General features: G+C 42.7%; 1 protein-coding gene across 1 annotated transcript in view; it reads right to left on the reverse strand.

The window, feature by feature from the left end:
- Nucleotides 1-25,577, reverse strand: part of SH3D19 (SH3 domain containing 19) — a 212,628-nt gene that overhangs the window by 11,794 nt on the left and 175,257 nt on the right. The window contains exons 10-16 of the mRNA XM_040967439.1: nucleotides 20,186-20,247; nucleotides 18,933-19,197; nucleotides 14,326-14,394; nucleotides 14,010-14,150; nucleotides 9,695-9,767; nucleotides 8,070-8,200; nucleotides 5,461-5,525 (exon numbers count right to left, since the gene is read on the reverse strand). Coding sequence (XP_040823373.1) covers nucleotides 5,461-5,525; nucleotides 8,070-8,200; nucleotides 9,695-9,767; nucleotides 14,010-14,150; nucleotides 14,326-14,394; nucleotides 18,933-19,197; nucleotides 20,186-20,247 — 806 coding nt within the window. The remainder of the gene's footprint in view (nucleotides 1-5,460; nucleotides 5,526-8,069; nucleotides 8,201-9,694; nucleotides 9,768-14,009; nucleotides 14,151-14,325; nucleotides 14,395-18,932; nucleotides 19,198-20,185; nucleotides 20,248-25,577) is intronic.

The raw sequence follows: 25,577 nt of genomic DNA on the forward strand, positions 1-25,577 counted from the left end.
CAATCTTTGCAAGAAATTTATGCAGATTCTGTGTTTACAACAGAAGAACATATACTAATTTAAAATATTTCCATAAAAAATTGTAAGTTATGCTTTTAAATTAGTGGATTTTTTCCCATTTGTTTTTTCAAAGACACAGTAACAGCAAACAGAGGAAGAGGGATAAAAAGAGAGTGAGTGAGAGTCTGTTATTTCACTGCTCAAATGCTCAAAATAGCCAGGACCATGTCAGGCTGACGCCAGGCAGCAGGAACTCCATAAGGGTTTCCTACCCGGGTAGTAGGGGCTCACATATGGGCCCGTCATCTGCCACCTCCCACATGCATTGGCAGGAAACTGGATTGGAAGCACGGCAGTCCAGACTCATATGGGGTGTAGGCATCACAAGCAGTGGCTTAACCCACTGCATCAGTGTTCATTTTAGATATGAGGCTATTCACTCGAGAAGACTAACACGTAGGTCACAGAGCCCAACAAGCATGGCCGGGAAGTAGGTGGGTGTTTAGCGTACCCTGCAGTGTCTGTCGGGCACATCTGCCTCACTCCAGAATCCCTGCCACCCTACGTGTCTGCAGCCCTGGGCCACTCCGAGGGCTTCCAATCCTGATGGCACTGAGGCAATCTCACCAAGAGTCGGCACAGAAGGAAACGGGACCAGGTGGGAAAACAGACGCTCTGATACTGAATCCACTAATGAGTTGAACATATGAAGGGATTTCAAAAAGTTCTTAAGAAATGGAACCAAAAGATAACTTTTTTTGGTGAAAAAATTTGAAATTCATGCATTTTTTTTCATAAGATGCATTTCCCAAGAACTCCATGATAAATGCTTATACCTGTTGCTTTCCAAAATCATTTTTGTATATGTTTTAAAAATGCCTCATTTCTGAGACTTGGAATAATCTTTAAGTAATCTGCAATCTTCACTGAAAATAAGATAAAAGCAGAGACAAAATTGAGTCTCTAGAAGGTATGATTTTTATGTCAAACCTTTGATTTGAAGCATTAGGAAGGAAGTTTCAATAGCAACAGGCTTAGGAGAAGCAATTGCATGGAGGAAAAAAGATTGGTCCCAGCTCCAAATTCCGATTTAAGTCAGGTCAATGGATCAACGGCTGTGATAGTCCACTTTAAATTCCACCTGCTGACACAGTACGTGCTGGTTAAAAATAAGAGAAAATCTGAATCTGAAATAGAACCCAACTATTGTGGTGTGAGAGGTCTTCCTGTTTGTGATAAGCTTTGCATTTCCTTCCTAAGACCCACTGGGAGCAGCACCCTCTGTCTGACCTATTCATAGACAGGCTTACAGTCTTCTGCAGGTACTGAATGCTTTTAATTTGCTCACTTAACCAGAATATAAAGTTGCATTGTTGCAGTGTTCTAAATTACAAACATATTACAGTGTCACATAAAGGGATACAAAAATTCACATAAAGCTCGCCAGACATAAAAGACTTCTTTACCTTAACTCTTCCTTTACTTTCTTCTAGTTGTTTTTAGGAACAAGGCAACAAAAAATACATAGCTGTTTTCGCAGGACTTAGATTTCATAAAATTTATTTTTCTTCAAAGATATTTTAATCTTTAAAAACATTTTTTTGAAGATTAAAAACCAGGAGGCTAAATAAAATGCACTTGTAGCAAAAGCTATCTATGCTTGAGCTGAGGTCAGGCCGTGGGCAGCATTGGGACAGACTGTTTGGCTGTTGGCTACATTCATTCTACTGGAAAAGCAGAGTGACTTAGGTCAACCTCTACCACATGCGCCTGCTTCATCAGAACTTTAATCCACTATCCCTTCGTAAGCAAGGAAAGCTTTCCTCAGTAGTAAACAAACAAACATCCTGAGAATCAGAATAATCAGACCATATGAAATACTTAAATTTGGTAAGTACTTGTCTCCTTTGTATAATGAACAACCAACTACAAATAAAACTTATGGTGGAGAGAACTTCCAGCAGCTTGGTGGCTGCTGGGAGCACCTAGGCCAGGTTGGACTCAATGCAAGGGTCCCTGGCCACAGTTACTGCTACCATGTGGTATGAGTCCTGGGCGGCCAGTGTGCCAATTGGTGCCAGGCTCCACTCGCTGATTACTTGGTGGCAAGCTCTGGGGCCTAGGGGATGTGGAATTGCTGCCTTGGTATGTCCATGAATGAGGCCACTGTGTGTGTTAGGGAGGAATCAATCCTGAGGGATTCCCAATGACAGGATAACTTTTCCTTGAAGGTAAGCGAGGGTATTGAGACCTGGTGGTTTGGAGGAGAGAGACCTGACGATCTGTATGGGTCTGATACACCAGCCTATTTGTCAGCCCTGTGTAGAACTTGACTGAACAATGCTGATCACCATACACCAGTCATTACAAAAGCTAAGGCTGGGGCCTGTGTAGCAGGACTAGACCATAGTAGCTAACAGAATGCTGATCAGGGGATGTGTCACATTTGGCAGGACCATGACACTAACCAGTCCATGACAGAACCAAGTCCAGGGGTAGATTTTATGGAGGATGTGTGGGCCCAACTCTGTGGAAATACAAGTCCTGTTGGTTAGCTCAAGAGTTGGGGTAGTGATGTGCTGAGCTAGGTGTTACCAAGGAAGCTGTCCTCACTCATGGGTAAAGGGACCGATAACAGTCTCGGCAGGTCAAGGCAGCAGCACCCAAATGTGCATCCTAAAACAGGGTGTGGGGTGGGCCGGGCTGCAATGTTCAGCAGCTCATACAAGGCCAAGATGGAAGGGCAGACTATGCAGGCATTGGCCTAACACCCACTGGCATGTATGAGATCTGGGTCTGGGAGTGGGTCAACTGGGGGGACTTGGGAAACTCCCCTAGTGGGTCATAACTCTCACTGAAGATCACATGGTCCAGCCCTGGGGGTTGGGCAAGCTGGGTAAACTAGCTCCTATAGCTGGCTAGCTAATGCGTGGGTTGGTTATGGAAGGGGGTTGACCAGGCAGGGTCAAGCAAACCTTAGCTCACCAGCAAAACCAGAAATCAGGATGGAGCACAGGTCATGCCAAGGTAGGCTCTTATACCTACTGGTCTGCATGAGCCAGGGATGCTAGGCCACAGCATCTAAGGCAAAGGCCGAGACAGGTGAGGGGCCAAGCTGGGTCAGAGCAACCACCGGCACACATGCGATCTATGGCTGGGAACATGCCTGGTTGGGAGCTAAAGGGATGACTTTGTTGGGTTGTGGGTCCCAATGGTGAATGTAGGTGCCAGAGTGGGAGCTGCAGTCTGGTCTGGACATGGCTGCAGTCTCCATCGGCACAAGTGTGGACTTTAGGGCTGGGCGCACCCAGTTGGGATAGACTCCAGCACCAACTGGTGCTCTGGAGGATCAGACTGTAGGATGGACTAGGCTAGGTCTCTGCCCCTACTGAGCCATGTGTGAGCTCTGTCTGGGTATGGATGAGCCTTGGCTAGACTGAAACATCCAACAGTAAGAACCAGAATAGGTTGAAGGCCAGTCAGGAACGGCCACTGTTCCTGCCAGCACAGGGGGTGGACTAAGTTGCAGTGGCCCATGTACCCCCGGTGTGCGCAAGATCCGGTATTTAGAGAGCTTCTGATAGAGGAGCTTGGGAAACTCCTCTGTCAGGACAGTCCCTTCAGGTGAGTGCAAGAGCCATGATATGGAGCAGGCCAGACCAAGCCAGGGAAAGAACCCACCAGCATATATTTGGCATAGGTCAGGGGCAGACCAGGTTGAAGCAATTCACATCACCCGCTGGTGAATCCGAGCACCAGAGCAAAGTGTGGGTCAGGCCAGATTCAGTCACAGTACTATGGCTGGGACTGGGTGCCTTTTGGGCCGGGCTAGGCTGTAACCCCCACCAGCATGAGCTGAAATTGGGGTGGGCTGGGTCAGACCAGGCTACAGCACCCACTAACAAATGCCAAGGCAAGAGGGGCCATGCCAGACTGGGCCGCAGCACCCAACCAGCACATGTGAGAACCAGAGAGGTAAGGGGCAAAGCAGGTAGGGGGGATGTGGAAGGCTACCCTGCTAGACAGCTACTCCCACTGGAGAGCGTCAGTTGGGATGGGGGCAGAACAGACCAGGCAAGGCTACAACACCTATGGGCCTCATGTGAGCTAGATCTGAGAAAAGCCAGGCTGGGCTGCCTGTCCCTATTGGTACAAGCATAAATCTTAGTAGGTGAGGGTTGGTTGGGCTTTGCTTAAGCATCAGCTAGTAGATGCTGGTACTAGGGGCTAATTCTGTTAAGTTAAACTGCAGAACCACCTGGAGAGTCCATGATGTGAGAGTGGGCCCAGTAGGGAAACAGTGGGCACCTCCCTCTTGGGTCACTACTCCCACTGGAGGGCATGAAAACCAGGACTGGGGCAGGGGTGGCTAGACAGAATGGCACCCACCAGTATGTGTATGGGCTGGATAGTGGGGCTGGTTGGGTTGAACTGGGCTTTGGTGCCTACTGACATGTATGAGAGCTGAAAGGGATGTGGGACAGACTGGACCAGTCTGCTGTACACTTTGAGAACATGAGAACCAGGGCAGGGGGCAGGCCTGGGGGCATTATTGAGGTCTCACTGACTAGGCTGCAGCTCCCACTGGTTTGTGTGGGGGCTGAGTGTGTGGTGGGCAAAATCAGGCTAGACTGCAACACCCACTGGTTCATGTGGAAGACAAGACTGGAGGCAGAAGTGACCCAGCAATTGCAACCACCAGCACATGCATAAGCTGACTGGGGTGACGGACTGTGCCGGACACTACTAGAATTCATACACAAGAATCAAGTCTGGGTTCACCTCAGACAAAGTTTCCTTGGGGATCCCTCCAAATGAACTGCTGATTTCAGAACCCCAACCATGAAGAGAAGTGCAGGTTCTGTGGTCTGCCATGAAGTGCAAGTGTCAGAGCCGAGCCTCCTCAGAGGCTCAGACAGAGCAGTGGACAGCATATCCAGGTGCACATGGAGGATATGGCAGTACATTGCAACCTGCAGAGGACACCTGGTACCACAACAGAGGAAGGAGGACAGAGCAAATCAATCAACTACCCCAGCCATGTGTAGGCAGTGAAAATCTGGGCAAATGGAGACTCTAAGATGGACTATATCAGCCAGTGGATTCTGGAGAGATTTCATTGTGCTTGGAATGGGGAGATTGGCAGCAATTCAGAACAGTTGAACTATCATCACCAGTTGAGCAGTGCCCTCGGAGCATGCCCCATGTCAGGGACACTGGGATGGGTTGGAGGCTGGGTGGGTTTTCTCCCTTTATCTCCCTGTATACCCCAGATACAAAAAAAAAAAAAAAAAAAAAAAAAAAATGTGGAAACAATGGCCTTACCCACTTTCCTGTAACGCTTGACCCTTTGTGCTCTAATCAACTATGTAAAGACTATAAAAATAAAACAGTTTTAAAAAATTAAAAATAAAGTAGGACTCATAAAAACAAAGCAAAACAAAACTTAAATAAACTTACTTAATAGAACGAGAGGAAACTGCATCTCCTTTCCCGTTTCCATTTCCTCCTTCTGGAATATCAATCTAGTAGGGACAACAAGAGAGCAGTTACTTTTTTCCCTTCAGATTATGTAAGATACATTTAAGGTTCAATAATTAGGAAATGCATGATTGAAAACAATTAGTTTATCCAACTGTTTTTCAACTAATTAAAAGGTATTGTAATTGCTAAGCAGCAAGAAATTCTTTATTTGGATTAAAAAAAAATACTGTGAAGCAGTTTTCCTGACCTAGTCTTTCTTTTAGTTGCTGAAATAGGTACATTATTATCATTCTACCTTCAACAAAGTTTTCTGTAGCTGATGTTCTCAAAGCTGAAATTTCAGTGGAGAAATTCAGCTAAGACCAAGGCAACAAACATTCGTACAGTAAGCACCTCCACACCTACTCAAAATATGAGGACTCCACAGTACTCCCTGATCTCACAATAAAACCAGTGTAGTCTAACTTGTGAGTTCTCTCTATATTCATTATGCTGGAACACATTTTTGCCCTTTCATGTGGACTTTTTTTTACTTAAAGATTTATTTTATTTTTATTGAAAAGGCGGATATACAGAGAGGAGAGACAGAGAGGAAGATCTTCCGTCCGATGATTCACTCCCTAAGTGAGCACAACGGCCGATGCTATGCCGATCCCATCCCAAAGCTTTGGGCTGTCCTCCACTGCTTTCCTGGGCCACAGGCAGGGAGCTGGATGGGAAGCGGGGCTGCCAGGATTAGAACCGGCGCCCATATGAGATCCCGGGCGTGCAAGGTGAGGACCTTAACCACTGCACCACTGTGCTGGGCCCTCCATGTGGATTTGTACCTAGTGAACATCATTTAAGGGGCAAGCACTTTACATAACACCTCACTTACGTGCTGAGAACAGCCGTTGTTTTAATGAGATATTTGGCCTTAAAGTCTGCAGTCTGAAACAGAGAGGCTTTGAGGCTTATATTAAATAAGTCAGTGGCCTACTGGATGAATTCTAAAAGTTCAATGTTTAAAACATCTTTTAAATTGTGGGCTTAAAATTACATTTATAGTGTGGCAGATTCACTGTGACTGATCTCAGTGTAATAACAGTTTTTTTTTTTTTTAAAAAAAACATTTTTATTGGATAGGTAGCTTTACAGAAAAAAGGGACAGAGACCATGATCGTTCACCTGCTGATTCTTAACCAAATGACTGCAATGGCCGGAGCTGCGCTGATGTGAAGCCAGGAGTCAGGAGATTTTCCAGCCTCCCATGTGGGTGCAGTGGTCCAAAGCTTTGGTCCATCCTCCACTGCTTTCTTAGACCATTAACAGGGAGCTGCATGGGAAGCTGGGCAGCCAGGCAGGATAGAAACTGGCGCTCTTATGGGAAAATGGCACTTGTAGGCAAAGGATTAGCCAACTGAACTACTGTACCAGCTCCTTAATAACTGTACTTCTTAAAGTTCTGTTACGGGGCTAATGTACCATAGTGAGTTGAGCTTCCTCCTGAAACACTGGCATCCCAAATGAATGCTTGTTCAATTCCCAGCTGCTTCATTTCCAATCCAGCTTTCTGCCTGGGAAAGCAGCAGAGGGCAGTCCAAGTGCCTGTGTCCCTGCACGCCTGTGGGAAACATGGAAGAAGCTCCTGGCTCCTGGCTTTGACCTGGTCCAGCCCCAGGCACTGCAGCCATTTGGGACATGAACCACCACAGAGTTTTCTCTGTGTAACTAAAATTAACATTATTCTTAAAATTATTTTAGAGAAATGTGGTTGGATTTCTCCTAAGAATCAGCGTACACACAGGATAAGACATACATTTCATAAACTTTTTTTTTACATTTTATAATCTAAGAGACTTGAACTCTTTCATTTGAAAAATAAAGATTTTTCTGTTATACTTATTTTTTAAATTCATGACATGATGTAAAATTGTTTATTCTTCCACATAAATTGTTAACACTGAACTATTTCGGCTAGCATTATTGATATTTCATAAAAATCACTAAATTAAATCAGCCGTGTCTTTCCTATTGATGCTGACGTTTAAGGGACAGTATGATTTTATGTTACCCAGCCACCTGACGATATGACGATATGACACTCCATCACACTTATGTGCGCTCTATTTCAGCCTGAGAGGGTGTATAGAACTCTGATATTTCATTGTAATTTTTTCCCAATCAGACTTGAAATTATTAGGTAAGAAAAATGGAACACTATTCCAATAAAGGAAGTGGTAACAAACATCAGGGAACATGCCTTCAGAACAACCACACACTACTTAATCAGGAAATGATTCGCAGGGTTAACAGAGACCCTTAAAATATGGGCTGAACAACCCTCCAACACCAGATGGTCCATCAGTTGGCCTGCATGGTCAGCATCTTGGTGGGTACCAGGCTGCAATGAAATATGCTGCATAATCATATAAGTAACCACTACCAAGCTGAACAAATCTTCATGTTTTGACTTTCCAAATACCAGATGAATTAACGGGGGAGAATCAGACCTCAAGAATCTAGGCTGATTATGTTTTCCAACCTGTAAGACACACAGAACCCATAAGCAGATGTTCAATTAATAAAAAGCATGACCCACTTACAATCACTTTGACATAGTTGGCAGGAAATACACCAGTCTGGTTTCCACACCTCCCTCTATACCAATCCGCATCTATCTTCTCCAGAAGATAAACAATTTCCCCAGAGGTGAGGCGCAAATCATCAACTTGCTCTGTAATACAAATTATGGTATGGGTAATAAATTATCCTGGTTGCAAACTTGAATAAAGCAAAGCACAGAGGGCATTCAGTTCTACCTACTGGAGCAGTATATTACTGATGCTAAGAAAAGATTATACTAGGCAAATTTACTTTAGAAAAGTAAATAGAAAACACCACAAAACCCTGTGCTGGCCAATGATTTTTATGGTACCACTAGAAACCCTCTGCTGGGCCTGCTGCAGTAGCCTAGTGACTAAAGCGCCTTGCACATACCAGGATTCCATATGGGTGCTGGTTCATGTTGCTGCGACCCTGCTTCCCATCCAGCTCCCTGCTTGTGGCCTGGGAAAGCAGTCGAAGATGGCCCAAAGCCTTGGGACCCTGCACCCACATAGGAGACCCAGAAGGAGCTCCTGGCTTCAGATCGGTGTAGCTCCAGCTGTTGTGGCCACTTAGGGAGCAGATCAGCAGATGGATCTTCCTTTCTGTTCTCCTTCTCTCTGTATAGCTGACTTTTGAATAAATAAATAATTCTTAAAAAAAAAAAAGAAACCCTTTGCTGACTATACACTGGATAAGAAAAGAATTTTTACAGATAATGGTATAATATTTTTACCAATATTTTCAACCATGCCTAAAAACTCCAATTTCAACTTCAAATTGTAAATGAGTGCTATAGTTGCTATAGTTCTGTTTTTTTTTAAAGGCTTATTTTATTTTTATAACAGAGGCAGGTATACAGAGAGGAGGAGAGACAGAGAGGAAGATCTTCCATTCACCAATTCACTCCCCAAGTGGCAATAATGGCCAGAGCTGAGCTGATCCGAAGTCAGGAACCTGGAACCTCCTCCAGGTCTCCATGCGGTACAGGGTCCCAAGCTTTGTAGGCCATCCTTGACTTGTTTCCAGGCCACAAGCAGCTGGGATGGGAAGTGGGCTGCGGGGATTAAAACCAGTGCCCATATAGGATCCTGGTATGTGCAAGGTGAGGATTTTAGCTGCTAGTCTATCACACTGGGCCCAGAGTGCTATAGTGCTTCAGTGGGTAAATTTATCCAAAATAAAATATTAGTGTACTGAGCAGAGAAAGAGTAAGTACAACAGCAGCTTATTTTTATTTTATAGAATTAGATATTTAAAAATTATAAAAAGTATTTTGATATCATTGGTATGTAGTAGCTGAGGCGATTTTTAGGACAAAATAATGTATGTACTACAATTAACTTCCTTATAATCATTAATTAGCACAATCTATTTTGAAAGCATAAAAAGTTTATAATTTGCTGATGTTTATTTGTAAGGGAAATTCTCTCTTGTGAGAGCGGGGAGTTTCAAGCTAAGGTTCTGGATTGGCTGGGGTTCCCGGACCTTCCTGCAGGGGGAAGGATGCTGAGATGACCTTGTCTGCACAGCGCTCCCCAGGCTCCTGTCTGGCGTGGCTAACCTGGGGGGGAGCTTCACTCCTGACGCCACAGCTCCATCAGGCAGTTATTTCTGTCCTTACCTGCTGGAAAATCGTGAAGAACAACAGCTTGAGGAACATTGCTGTCAATCGGCTTCTGAGCGTGGCTTGGGTCCTTGGGGGGAAAACAGAGCCGAGAATGAAGTGTGCCGAAAGATGCTGGATTTATTATAGACTCTGCAACCATTTTTTTGTTGTTGTTGTTTAGCGTCCCGAACATAATTATAACATGCAAATCCACATGAAGCCAAATAAGGGAATCATTATCAAGCTGGAAAACATATGCCTTTGCCAAGGGAGGATGAAAAGGACTCTCAATCAAAATGTTTTATAGCATGTTTTTGTTTTTGTTTAAATCAAGAGAATAAAATGAAAGGGAACTGTCTAGTTAAATATAATACCTATTCTGTATAGCAGTGATTTTTGACATGCCTTTCAAGGGTAGGTTTTTCTTCTTTTCAAAGATTTATTTATTTTTTAGGCCCAGCGGCATGGCCTAGTGGCCAAGGTCCTCGCCTTGAATGCGCAGGGATCCTACATGGGAACCAGTTCTAATCCCGGTGGCTCCACTTCCCATCCAGCTCCCTGCTTGTGGCCTGGGAAGGCAGTAGAGGACGGCCTGGGGCCTTGGGACCCTGCATCCATATTCGAGGCCTGGAGGAAGTTCCTGAATCCTGGCTCTGGATTGGCACAGCACTGGCCGTTGCGATCACTTGAGGGGTGAATAATTGGATGGAAGAGCCTCCTGTCTATATCTCCTCCACTTGGTATATCTGACTTTGTAATAAAAATAAAAATAAATCTTAAACAAAATTTATTTATTTTTATTGGTAAGTCAAATATACAGAGAAGGAGAGACAGAGAGGAAGGTCTTCCATCCACTGATTCACTCTCCAAGTGGCCACAACAGCCAGAATTGAGCCAATCCGAAGCCAGGAGCCAATCCAAAGCCAGGAGCCTCTTAAAGGTCTCCCACATGGCTGCTAGGCTACCATGCCACGCCCAAGGTTAGCTTTTCCTTAAACACTAGAAGCTGGTGAACCTGAAGTTGGAGTCTTAAAAACCATGTCTATATTACGATGGAAAAGTTCTGCAATTTATGTTCTTGCCTTTTATAATGGAAATGACTAATCACTTCCCACAAATGTGTACTTCACAAAAAGTAAAGCCTATTTCATTTATTTCCACTTGGCTGAGAACTTTCTCTAATTTTTGAAAGCCACACTAACTATGTCTGGCCTGAATTTTCTGCTTAATCTGAATGGTTTAACCAATACTTTAGAGATAAATTAGAAAAGAGAACCTACTATTCTCTAGTCAGCAAACCAATGAGAGAGGAGAGGCTAAAGTGAAGAGTGGGCTTTCCTTTTGACAAGCAGTTATTAGTTTCTTTATATGAAGAGACATGGACCCACAATCACCAGCACCATAAAGTCCACCTGAAGGATACTATTTTTTCCTAAATAAATGACAAAATGTGAATTCAGGAATTATGAGATATTTTAAGTTGGGTGGCTTTAAGAGTTATATTTACACAATTATATGTCTCTTTATGATGTTCATTTTTTCCTGGTTTATATCTGTGAAGAGAGTAATGACTAGTCAATAAGTATCATTAGGCAAGGCGGTTAACATTTGGAAAAAAATGAAGTTGGAGAGCTGTCTCACACCAAATGCAATCATGCATCTCCACGTGGACCAAAGAACTACGTCATCAAGTCTAGAAGGGAGGAGATGTCCACTGTGCCTCCCAATTCCCTTCCCTCCTCTGCCTTCAGTGCAAGGGTATCCTTGGAGATGCTGCTCATCAGAGCGGCCAAGCAGGGTCTCCCAGAGGACTCATTACAACTCAAAGACCACAATGGCCATGTGTATGTAAATGTATTTCATTGGTCTTTCTAGGAAAGCTAGGATTGTTAATACAAATGGTATGATAATAATAAAACAGTTAATATATATTGCTTATTCACTATGTATCACTCAATTAATTTGTTAAAACTACTGATATAACTTATATACAAAAACTGTCCATTTAAAATATACATTGTTTTAGTACATATACAGATCTGAACCACCTTCATCACAACCCAAGCTTAGAACTTTTATCACCGCATAGAAACCTGCGACCACTGTCCAGCCAGCCATTCTCTACTGGCTTTCCCCTTGGCGTTTGGCAGCCATCAGCCTACTTTCTGTTTCCATGGATTTACCTATTGTGTTTTTTTCCCCCCCCACTCCTCTAGATTTATTTATTTGAAAGAGATATGGGGAGAGAGGGAGAGAGAGAAAGAGAGAGAGATATCTTCCATGTGTTGATTCGCTTCCCAGATGGCTGCAATGGCCAGGGCTAAGCCAGGCTGAAGCCAGGAGCCTGGAGCTTCATTCAGGTCAGCCACATTCCCAGGCACATCAGCAGAGAGCAGGATCAAAAGGGTAACAGCCAGGACACAAACAGGCACCCACCTGGGATGCTGCAAGTGACAGCATCATCCACTGTGCCACAATGCTGGGCCCCTCTGGGATTTTATAGAAAAGAAATCACGTAAGATTTCAATTCTAAAACCAACTCTGAGGAGTTATGCTTTAAAAAAATTTTAGTTTAAAAATTATTTACATTTTAAAATTTTCCTTTTTAAATAATGTACATAAAGTGAACAAATTTCATGCTACAGATTTAGGAGCGCAGTGGTACTTCCCACTCTACCCTCTCTCCTGCCCGCATTCCTGATTTCCACATTCCCTTCCCTATTGCTGTTTTCTTCTCCCTAATCTTTACAATGATACACTTTTCATTTTACTTTGCAATCACAGGCTTAATACTTCATTAGGAAAATATATCAACACACAGCCAGTAGGGAAAAAACAAAACAAAACAAAATCAAAGCACCCCACTATTCCTCAGCAGTATAGACCAAGGATAAGGAGTGCCAAACTCAGTCATCCTTGTGAGTGAGATAACATTATCGTTCATTTCTTTGGGCTACACTCCTGAACCGTTATTATTCTCACTGCCCTAAAAATGTTCAGTCTAGACATTTAAGATAACTGCCTGGTGTGGCAGCAATGACCCTGAACCCAGCTCTGTCTCTCAGCGGCATGGTAGGCAACTCCCCCTTTTCCCATTCAAACACAACTGATAAAGTTCAGTACTTTTTGTATTTAAGGAAATGTATAACACATTTTTTTTTTTTTTTAGAGAACTTCAGCTTAAAAAATAGGCTTTCAAAGTTTTTCTTTTTCTAAAAAAAATGTAAGGAGAATCAGAAGCCCAAAGGAGGAGTCCCTTCATGAACACCAGTGCTGATGAAGCAGCCACTAGCTTTGCACGCTGCAGTGTCCAATGAGAAGACGGCGTTTAAGGTGGAAAATCCCGGGGATGTTAGAAGAGTTTTAGCCTTCAGGAAGGAAAACTTCACAGTGTAACTCTCATTGTTATTATCAGTGTGTTTTGAGAAAGGGCAGGCTGCTATGGCAGATAAATAATGCTATATTAAAAACAGCAAAGTTCAGAATAACAACTTTTCCTGTGTGAATTGAGGCTGGAATTTTCATTTGCTAGCAGCAACCAGCTCAACACTAAGTTCTCTACTGTTTAAAACACAAATTCTTGGTTTTTCAGAGAACTTCAAGAGATAAACTGGCTTCCAGGAGGTGTTGGGCCAGATTACAATAAGTAGGATAAATAGCAAACCAAACACTTGGTGTGAAAGACTGATGCATATCATTTTTCACATTTAGTACATGAACATTGATAGTAAAAATTTAATTGGGTAACTTGAAAAGCTCTGTCAATTGTCCAACAGCATTTGTCTTGCTAAATAAATGACATTAAATAATCACTATCTTCCTGAGCTCCACAATTTGTTAAGCCTACATTGTGACTAGAGGCTGCAGGATTCATGAGCTATCCAGAGATGAAGTTTGCAATAAGATCATATCTTAAAGGGAAGAGCTTTTCTTATGTCAGTCTTAGCTTTTATAGGGCTCCTTTTAAAACAATTATTTGTTCTGCCAGCAAACTAGTCTCTGGCTCCTTGGTAAACATGTTTACATTATTTAAAAAATAAACAGTTATCACAGTTTATAAATTAATGACTGAGAGCTCTGGTTGCTGTAAGCCAGCATGACACAAAGTAGGCAAAACACATGGCTGTCACTTTGTGAGTTGAGATGATTAGTATGGCAGTGGCAAACTGCCGCCAAGTAATTTATTCTAAAAATAGAATGAAATGTGACTGTAATTTCAACTCTGGTTGAAATGAATGTGTTAATAAAAAATCAAGGATGAGACATAATTAATAGTTTTATGAAACACTGCCAGATTTGGTATGAGGGCTGTATTGTATCAATTCCTTACATGTGGTCTGTGTCTAAGACGCTCATCAAGTGGGATGATAATTTTCATCTGAGACAGGTGAACTCTGCTGGTAAATTCCCCTTTTTGGCATTCCAAGTCATTATTTCCTGCCTGTTTCAGCATCACAAGTTCGTCCCCATGCTGTAAGGTACAATATCACTCTCTGAAGCAATTACTATTTAATAAAATATTATTACTTTTTCACATTTTAATCTCTGGTGCCTCCAGCATTTAATAATGTGTAGTAGCAGTAACAGAGGCCAGCCTTTTTTTTTTTTTTTTAAACATAAGCCAGTAAAGACAGAGCTCTACTAACCTTACAAGAGCGTTCTCCAGGGTTGTGTGAGACAATGTCTTCATTGGAAATTCCATGAGGTGCAGACAGCTTAAATATAAACCAATTAAAAAATTACTCACGATCAAATAACCCTGAATGTTGCTGATCCTCTGGGGCTTTGGCTTGTTTGTCTACAGTGCAACTTCTCTCTATGTGGCTTTTCATGTTCCAGTTCTCATGGGGCTTGCCATTTCTCATGATATTACAATCTTGGGTGGCAGCCCCCCACCACCCCAAACAAGGATGAATGCGTCCTAAAGGTCACTTTAAATACCACTCCTAGAAAGTTGCATTCTCTAACTCCCAAGGTCCCCTGGTGTCTAAATGACATTCGGCACTTGACCTCACAGCCTGCTGAGGAAACCTGGACTCCAAGGTTTCCATAATGGTCTCCTTCTGAAGCCCAGCAGGTGGTTGGGCTCCCCTCCGTGGGGCTCAGGGGCAAAGAAGTCACTAAGTCAATAAGATGGTGACTAACAGTCAAGGTCACTGAGTACATGTGGCATGCAAGATGGCGGCCAAGGACAGAGTCCTGGGCGTGAACCAGGGCAGGGGACATGTTGTTTCAAAGACTGATTGACCAGGGCCATTTCACTCACCTACCCCTGGCCTATGGGAGGTGGCTTCCACAGTCATGCTCCTAGTAATTGGCTCCTAGTTTCTCCCCTCCTGGAATTCCCTAGATTCCTGGCCTGAGGCTATCCCTTACCTATATAAGAATCTGTACTTCCCAAATAAACTGGAACTGCTGGACAGAACCCCTGTCCGTCTACTTGTTTCTCATGTGCCAGAGGCTGGGTGGCAGGCAGCAGGCTCATCCCCTATGGCAACGGGGTACTAGAGGAATCTGTGGGGAGACCCCACAGCCATCTGCTGTGCCTGTATGCATTTCTCCTGAACCTCATGTTCTAGAGTCTCTTGCTTATACTCATTTTCCTGCACGGTCTCAGTTGCATCCTGGCCTACTGGCTCTGCCTATCTTGGAAGCCTCCATTGCCACAGAGGCTCTCTGCCCTGCTCGGGGAAATTTTAGTTGAGGAGTGATCTCAAAGGGCCTGTGCAATACAAAACGTATGCACAGAAGATGGACAAGCTCACTTCCAGCAACTTTGGTCAGAGTGACAGGACACTCAATGCTAGGGTAGTCATAGGAAACACTTGAAGCAATCACTGCCTGCTGAAATAAACCACTCTTAATACATCAACATTTTGAGGTATACATTTAAGGTGTCTTTCTTTTTTAAGATTTAGTTTTATTGGAAAGGCAGATTTATAGAGAGAATGATTTCCCATCCGCTGGTTCACTCTCCATGTGGCTACAACGAAGCCAGGAGCCTCCTCTGGGTTTGGTCCCCCACACAGGTGCAGGTCACAAGCAGGGAGCTGGACGGGAAGTGAAGCAGCTGGGATATGAACCAGTGCCCACATGAGATACTAGCATAAGCAAGGCAAAGATTTAGCCACTGAGCTATCCCACTGGACCTTATTATTTTTTTTTTTTCTTAAAAATACTTATTTATTTGAAAGGCAGAGTTACAGACAGAGAAGAAGAGACTGAGTCCTTCTGCTGGTCAGGAAGTGGAACAATCAGGACTTGAACTGAAACCTAAGTAGGATGCTGACATAACAGGTAGGTGCCTAACTCACTGTGTCACAACATAGGCTCCTCTTTGTGTTACCGAGATGCTTTATGAAAGTGGCAAAGGGCCATTGGTGAAATCTGGCTCCCCCTGCATAAGCGTCTCACACAGAATGGCCAGAGTAAGGAGAGTATGGCCAGTTTGGCGTAAGTGCTACAAGTCTGAGTTCAGAAGCAGTTAATCTGTTTAAAACTTGCTCCTACCACTGAGAATGACCCTGGGCAAATTACTTAATCTCTGTGTCTTACTTCCCTCATTCACATAAATGATAACAATAAACAATCTAGATGTGAGGAAAATGACCTAGTTAATATACAAGTGGCTTTCAAAAGGTACATGAAAGGCATATTATGAAAAATTATGCATGAATATAAAACTTATCTCCCATGGAAATAAACTTTTAATTTCATACTTCTATAAGCTTTTTGAAGTACCCCTTATATTAAGTGCTTTGAACACTACCTGGCTCAAAATTAGTATATAATACACACTGGCTACTAATTTTCTAAATTATCTAGCGAAGTAAACTAGGCTATCTGGAAGAATGCTGTTTGAGGTGTGGCAATTAAAGTTTCATCAGTTTAACTGAGTATGAGTATATATGAATACATGACATCCTTCTCAACTTTCCATACCATTCTCAAAGGAGGATTGTTTTTAGAGGTCTGAATAGCTTATGAAAAGGCCATTTCTGGCTCAGTGATGGAAATACAAACAATATAAAATGATCAATTGTTTTATTAAGAGTTATTCTGTTGAGGGCTGGCACAGTGGTATAGTATACTAATCCTCTGCCTGTGGCACCAGCAATGCTTATGGGTGACAGTTCATGTCCTGGCTGCTCCACTCTGACTGTGGCCTGGCAAGGTGGTAAAGGATGGCTCAAGTCCTTGGGCCCTGTATCTATTTGAGAGACCCAGCTCCTGGCTCTTGGTCTGGGGTTGGCTCAGCTCCAGCCATGACAGCCATTTGGGGAGTGAGCTGGCAGATGGTAGACATCTGTCTGGAGCCAGCACTGTTAAGCTGCTACACCTCGGCGTGCTGGTTTTAAGTTCTAGCTGCTCAGCTTTGAATCCAGCTTCCTGCAGGAATGGTGATCCAACTGCTTGTACTCCTGCTTCCCACATACGAGGCAAAGACATAGTTCCTGGCTCTTGGTTTCAGCCCTGTTCTGGCAGTTGCAGTTATTGGGGAATAAACCAGCAAACAAAAGATTAGTCTCTCTTTCTCTCTCTGTGTCTCTCCTTATTTTTGATTTCTGCTTTATAAATTAACAAACTTCTAAAAAAATGCAATTTGGAGCAACTTGTACCATGGTATAGTAGCTTAAGTTTCTGCTACAGTGCTAGCATTCCATATGGGTGTCAATTCATATAATTTAATTTAATTTAATCTAATTGTTTATTGGAAAGTCAGATATAAATAGAGAAGGAGAGACAGAGAGGAAGAACTTCCATCTGTTGATTCTCTTCCCAAGTGGCCACAACAGCCAGAGCTGCATCACTCCAAACCCAGGAGCCCAGATTGTCTCCTGGGTCACCCATGTGGGTACAGGGTCCCAAGGCTCTGGGTTGTCCTCAACTGCTTTCCCAAGCCACAAGCAGGGAGCTGGACGGGAAGTAGAGCTGCCAGGATTAGAACTGGCACCCATATGGGATCCTGGCGTGTGCAAGGCGAGGACTTTAGCCACTAGGCTACTGTGCTAGGCCCTATTTCACTTCTGATCCAGCATCTTTATGGCCTGGGGAAGCAGCAGAGGATGGCTCAAGTTCTTGGGTCCCTGCAACCATGTGGGAGGCCAGGAGGAGACTCCTGGCTTAAGACTAGCTTGGCTGTAACTTGCAGCTCTCTGGGGAGTGAACCAGCAGATGGTAGACCGTTCTCTCTCTCCTTTTCTCTGTAACTTTGCCTTTCAAATAAAAATAAAGCTTTTAAAAATATGCCATTTGGGACATATCCCATATTGAATTCTCCACCTTTTAAAAAAAGTTACTCTTAAAAAGTGTTTTAAAAATGCAAGCAATTTTGCTCTTTCCATTTTTTACGTGCTTCAGATTTTATCATGTTTACTTGAGCAAAGCAGAACACAACTCTGCTGCCCCTCTCCCCCTTTTTTTAATATGGGAAATGAAGAAAAAGACCACTTGATGAGAAAAACCATCCAAAAGGAAGAAAACTAATATATCATCCATCCTCACTACCCCTTAAGAATTCTTTATTTTTATTTATTTAAGAGGTATAGAGACAGAGAGGCAAATAGAGATATTATGCCTGCTGGTTTCCTCCCGCAAAGCCCACAGTAGCCAGGCCAGGAGCAGGCTGAAGGCGGGACCCCAGCGCTCCACCTGGCCCTCTTCTGTGGGTGACAGGCCTAGGCTCCCTCCTGCGGTGCATGGATCAGCATCTGAACCTGAGCACTTCTACAGGGACCGCAAGGGCTCCGACTGGCATTGTCACTGCTCTGCTTACGTGTCTGCCCCAAACATTCCAATTACTGATAATTCACTATTAAATGGTTTGCAAAAGGGGAAAATGAGGGGAACAGAGCCCAAGTCAACGAAAATATCACTTGTATTTATTTCATTTTGAAGCTTACTCAGTGGGCAAAGTAGTTTGAAGACACAAATTACTCAGTATCTAAACTGAACCATCTGTCAGTTACTCTTAATAATACAACCTAGCGGGTCAGGTTTTTGGGGAGATTTTGTCTGGCCAAGCCAGACAGCGAGTTACGGCCTCTGTCTATCCTGCTCCTTTCTTCTTGCATTCCTCCTAACACAGAAACCCTGCTTTGAAGACCAGTGTTGCAGTACGACCTACTTATCTATAGCACTTTGTAAAGGTTAAGGCAGTTGTACATTTCTTTTACCTTTTATGAGAAATAATGGATCTTACATATATTTGAGAACAAAACTCTTGACTACAAAGTTAGAAAGCTAAATTTACCATGTATTTCCTGTAGAGAGGGTGTCCTGGTTTGGGGCGAGGGGGCAGCACCGGATCTTGATTTTTAAAGACTTGACTCTTGGCTTTTGAGAGTCCTAATGCCAAGTTGCTTTGTTTTCTCTGCAGGTCCATGTCAGAGGAAGAGCGATGAAAAGGCAGTTTTTTACTTGATGTTCTGGCTGAAGCAAGCTTGGGAGGAGGTGGTCTCTCAGGGGCCACCTTCGGAGCAGGCTGACGAGTCGGGATTGCTTTCCCACTTACAGGTCTGAAAGTCAAGGTGGCAGCCAGGAGTCAGTGTTTTGATCGGTACTAGGTTCTCTTCTGTCCTATCTCTCTGTCACACACACACACACACACACACACACACACACACACAATTTTCTGCTAATGGAATACACTTAACTGAAACCTGCAGGGAATGCTATTTTTGAGTAAACAACTGCTGATTCAAACACTGTATTATTAGAGCAAATGCCACGATGTTCCTGTGTCTTATTTTGCATTAGAAATTTATGAGTTCAAGGCAAACAAGCATTTATTATCAGGAGCTCTGTATTGCTCTAAAATACCACTGAAAGTACAGAAAACTAAGCTTTTTCTATCAACGTGTGATATAAAAACCAATAAAATATCATGTATGTGCACTGGGATTTTGAACATGATTAGAAAAGAAACAAAATCCTCTCACATTCATGATATAAGAATTTCTACTAAAACTCTGATTTAGGTTAATATGAAGAAAGCTGGTTCTGCAAATTCAATAGGACAATTATTACTTAGAAAGTACTGTTTTCCTTAATCCCTACAACAGAAATAACTGTCAACATGGTAATGTCTTCTGATGGCAAGCCAGCCTTTGTTAGGTCACTCTATAAGTTAGGAGACAAGTCACCTCTGAGTACATGAACCTTAGCTCCACAGAAATGCCCAAATCAAGAATGTCTCTCTTCAGAGGCAGGGTTTGTCTGTGTATGCTCTATTTACCACGGGTGGAATGTCTGGTTTCAAAAGGAGTCTTGTTCATTGGTTTTCAAGAAAAATAGTGGAGGCCTATGTTTGTGTTCCGTGAATTTTTCGATTGTTGTTATAGGGAGCAAAGTGCAGAGCTGACTACATGTGCTGTCCAAGCCAGTGGCCTGGGTGAATTCAAGAATCCTAACAAGATCTAAGGGCAACAACACTTGGTCCTGGTGAGAGCAAGACCAGAGGCTCCAAGCACTGGTTTGTCTCTGACTTTTTTCTTACTTACTTACCTCGGTGGCAACCTTGGAGGCCCTCGCACAAAACCGCCAGTTTGACCAGTGTGATCAGATTCCTGCAAGTATCAGAGAATACTTTTTAGGTAAGATCAATTTTTAGGTAAGATTAATCTAAAACAAGAGGTTACTAAAACGAGTTTAGGACAAACTTTTGTTTCATTCTATATGTGGAACTGTAGCTGAACTTCAAAAACACCTTTTTCTGTCTTAGACAACATTACAATGTGAACTAAAAACATCCATGTCCCAGACAGAGTAAGTGAAAACTCAGGCGAAGAAGTCAAGAGTCTCTTGTGCCATGGCCCACAGCCTGCTCACCTGTGCTGCATGGGTATGTACCCACTTAAGGGATGACAGAACTTAGATTTAGAAATTTAAGCAGCCAAATTGTGGAATATCATAACAAGTATGGTATCTATTCACTCTCTAATCATACAGAAAATGCACTGAATTTAAACACAAAGTGAAGTGGTTACTTGTTTTTGCTGGTTACAGATCTCATCATGACTGGATGGCTTCGGCATTTGGCAGCAGGTTTTGAGCTAAAAAGAACCTGGAAATGTGGAGATTGGGAGGAAGGCTTTTCTAGGGGAAGAAATCCAACATGTGAACTAAATAGGTGTTCTGAAGAGGTACAGTCCAAGGATTAGAAAGATGTAATATAGAGAAAATATTTTCAGATCTGTTGAACTAGAAGTTAACAAATCTCTAAGTCAAAACTTACACTTTGAGCCATCCCCCACTGCTTTCCCAAGCCACAAGCAGGGAACTGGATAAGCCAGGTCATAAACTGGCATTCATAAGGGATGCCGGTGCTTGCAGGTGGAGGTCTAGCAAATTGAACCATCATGCCAGCCCAAAACTTATGTTTTTAGAAGAAAAGTCTTTACTAAAAATTATCTAATTTATATTTCCCTTTTTGTCATTTTTTCCTGTTTTACAAGTTTCTAACACTGAAACTCAGGGAATAACATTTCTCTAAGACCTCATAGAGCCAAATGTGCAAGCCTTTAAGATTACAATGCTTTGTTTTGTAAAGGGAGTTTAATTATAGCCTTGGAATCTTATAGCTTTGGGGGCTACTAGATTATTTTCTTCTTTATTTTATGAGCAAGTTAAAAATTACTTTCATGATTCTAAATTCATATTGAATATTCACAACTTTACCTTAAATACCAAATGATTAATTGGCAATGACTGTGATCATTTAAACATGTTTCAGTGTTTTAAAATCCCATTTAAAAAAACAAATTGAGCTTGCCCTTAAAACTTGGTTTCGGTAATGAATTCAGTTAATGTAGTGAGGCAAGTCACCAGCTCGTAAACCCTGCAATACTGCATGATGTAATCCATGCCTTGCAAATACGCTGCTGCCTGTATCACTTCTGGCAAATACTGCTAAACTGCCTGAAAACTTCATTTCTTTAACCATCCCTTAAAAATTAACAGACAAATAAACTAGCAGATAGGCGGAAGCTGCTTTTCTCAAGATCATAAAGACCACAATAATTAAGGGGAAAATTTTTAAGTATAGATATATAAGTATGATATTAACAGGTATGGACAAAGTAATACAATAAATACATCAAAGTCATTCTAATTTTGGACAAAATGTTAGTTGCTGTTTTCTCTGTGTAGTAGTATTTTTATGGAAAACATTGAATAACCTTTTTACTTCTTGATATTCTACGACAAAACATTTCTATTAGAAGAAAAAAAAACGGGATAGTATGATGGCTCAACCAGGTAATCCTCCACCTCCAAGTGGCAGAATCCCATACAGGCACTTTCCATCCAGTCCCTGTTTGTGGCCTGGAAAAGTAGAAGAAAACTCCAAAAACCCTTGGGACCCTGCACGCATGTGGGTGACCTGGATGAAGCTTTGGGCTCCTGGCTTTGGATAGGCTCTATTCTGGCCACTGTGGTCATTTGGGGAATGAACCAGCAGATGGAAGACCTTCTCTCTTTACCTATTTCTCTCTGTAAATCTGTCTTTCCAATTAAAAAAGGACATAAGTATTTAAAAGAGAAGAAAAAAAACCCCAGCATATAGTCAAATTCCTTAGGAAAGTTGAGCACGTCAGAGCTATTTCAGAGACCACCAAGAGGGAGTTTCCTGCAGGAGCACTTGCCAGTGCTCACGCAGTCTGGCTTCACATCCAGACTTTGCCAACAGTCTCTGCAAGATCACTGATTCGGTGTTCCTCTTTTTTTAGCATCCCACACGACTTGAAGACTTTCTGCTGCCACTTTTTGGTGGTTTATTATTAATTATACTCCAAGTGTGACATCCTTGAGCTTTGGCCTTTGTTGTGTTTGGAGTTACTTCCAATTTTAGTTTTAGTTCTTAAATTGTTTTAGTTCTTGGCACAGCTAGTTTTCCTTCTTGTACTATCCCAGCAGATGTCACCGTTTTCCGTATTTTTGTATTGGAATTATATCCTTTTAAAACAGAATTCCCCAGTGTGGGGTCTTATTTTGAAGATTTAGTTTTCTCAGCATCCCACTCCTGACTACTGGAGCTTCTGAGCGGCCTCGGCATGTTTCTTCTCTCTTCTCCAACAACTCATGCCACGTCTTATATCCCTTTAAAATTTTTTTCTTTTTTAAAAGACTGAGATTTACATTTACTAATGCAGAATAATGACATTCAAAAATTCTAAGTGGTTTCATTCATTCGTTCATGTATTAGTTTAGTGGGAATTTTGTTGCTTAGTCATATTAAAATAGTTAATTTATTTTTGTTACAAAAATTATTTGCACCTAAAAATATCTTTGTGTTTTTTTCTTCCCACTCTTACTATGACAATTTCATTGTCTTTTAAATTCCCTTTTCTTCTTTATCTTACTTGGAAATTCTAGGTAGTATATCTGGCAGCTAAACACAAACAAGTTTATCTTACATGATTTCATAATGGCATGGTCAACTCTAAAGACAAGGTCTGAGATGAGTCCCATAAGCAAGTTCCACCCTGATGGTACTCTCGTGTAGAGTCAATAATGTGTGAGTTTACAGGACTGGACAGCTACATGAAGCCGGACATGTGAGTGTGTTAACAAGCCACACAAGGAAACAAAGGCCTAAAACGGAACAGCAAGCAATAAAATGTACACATTTGAGAAATTTTACAGATTTTTTTAGCTGATTCTTCAATCTTTCTGTGCTCATTGATATGAAAGGGATCAGAAAAGTGTGATAGCTATTGTAACATTCTGAGTAATGTTATAGGCAACATTATTTATTTTAAAAGCCTCTGTTCCCTATATTTTATATAAATTCATATTACCAAAACATTCCTGATACATTTCTTATGGTAATCTTCAGCACAGAGAACTTTGAGAAATCAAAAATATTCATTTCCAAGGAGAAGATGGTCAAATGTTGGGTAACAAATTGTTGCTGCTGTTGAAATCCTAATCAAAGCTTCCTGGATGCTGAAATTGGATGCCATGTCTCTGTCACGACACCAGCTGATACATGGGTACCAACTTTCAGGCTTCTTAATCTTTTTCCAATGAATAATATATCCCCAAAGTGGGGCGGCTCTGTATACATGATGCACAGAGGGATCACAGTAGGTGGTAGCTCTTTAGAATTCCCAGTGCCTCCTTCCCATGATTCTTGTATTGGGTACACACTGGTCATCATGCCGTGTTTTTTTTTTTTTCACTAAAAAAATTTATTAACTGGGGTCCGGCGGCATGGCCTAGTGGCTAAAGTCCTTGCTTTGAACGCGCCGGGGTCCCATATGGGCGCCGGTTTTATCCTGGCAGCCCCACTTTCCATCCAGCTCCCTGCTTGTGGCCTGGGAAAGCAGTCGAGGACGGCCCAAGGCTTTGGGACCCTGCACCAGCATGGGAGACCTGGAGGAGGTTCTGGGTTCCCAGCTTCGGATCAGTGCAGCAGAGGCCGTTGCGGTCACTTGGGAAATGAATCATCGGATGGAAGATCTTTCTCTCTGTCTCTCCTCCTCTCTATATATCTGACTTTGTAATAAAAATAAATAAATTTTTTAAAAATTAATTAAAATTTAAAAGATATGTTTATTTTTATTGGAAAGACAGATATACAGAAAGGAGAGGCAGAGAGGAAGATTTTCTGTCTGATGGTTTACTTCCCAAGCAGCTACAATGGCTGTTGCTGCGCAAATCCGAAGCCAGGAGCCAGGAACTTCTTTCCAGGTCTCCCACGCGGGTGCAGGGTCCCAAGGCTTTGGGCCGTCCTTGACTGCTTTCCCAGGCCACAAGCAGGGAGTTGGATGGGAAATGGAGCCACCAGGATGGGATCCTGGTGCATCGAAGGCAAGGACTTTAGCCACCTTGCTATCATGCTGGGCCCATTATCATGATCTTTTCTAATTCTGCTCCAACAATTAGGAGTCCATCCCAGCCTTGCACCTTGGTATTTGGCTGGAATTTCTCCATTTTGATTTTCTCCTCCAGCCAGGCATCTGAGAGCCTTGTGAGTAGGCTGCAGTGTGGACAAGCCATCGAGTCATTCTATGCAGAAACAGAGAAAGCCAAATTTTCTTGGATTCCCTTCCCTTTATCTTCATTTAAAAGTATACCAACCTGAATGTTTTCAGGAAAGTGGCAAAGCACTGAGTGACTTCTCAGCCTTGGATGTCAAGATCAAATTATTCTGCCCTCACGCAGTGTTTGAGGAAGGTGACTTGCTGGGTCACACCAGCTGGTCCATTCCCAAAGCACTGAACAGTTTCAGGTGATGAAGGCTCCTACCAGGTAGTCACCATGTGTTCATATTCCTTAATCAGCAGCCAAGACGTGTTGTGCAGGTGGCTGCTACGCAGTCCCATGGCTGTGCACTCACCCACACTCTGACATGCCCTTGCAAGATCAGGTAGATCAGAGCTGCACCACAATGACCACCTACTGTAGCCAGTGGCATCACCTGGACCACATGCAGTGTCAGTCCACAGCTACTACCACCACCGTGGTTTATCCTAGCATGGTGACCCCGAACCATTCGGAGCAGCACTGCATAGGAAGGTGCAGTGCAGGGTCAAGACAGGCCTGTGCTAAGTGAGAAGCTGGACACAGATGGACGGGGCTGTGGCCAATTCTTCCTATTTTGAATTTGGAATCAGCCTCTGTCTTCTACACATACACAGACTGTTTATCCTCACCAGTTCCTGTGCTACAGCCTCGACTTGTTACACCTCATCTGTGTGGCACCTCCTGATTTGGCCTGCACTAGTTGGCAGTCTCCCTGTGGGATGCTATAAGGGTCTTATGTTCCCACAGGGGGCAAGAGAACAAACAGGTAAATGCTCCTGCTGACAGAATGGCCCATTCTGGGAGTCTTCATCATTTAAAAGAAGTGGATTTGGACATCTGCATTCACCCTGTCCTGGAATGGAAAGTT

The sequence above is a fragment of the Ochotona curzoniae genome, unplaced genomic scaffold, assembly GCF_017591425.1.
Source record: "Ochotona curzoniae isolate NIBS_2020 unplaced genomic scaffold, NIBS_Ocur_1.0 scaffold_4506, whole genome shotgun sequence".
Classification (NCBI taxonomy): Eukaryota; Metazoa; Chordata; class Mammalia; order Lagomorpha; family Ochotonidae; genus Ochotona; species Ochotona curzoniae.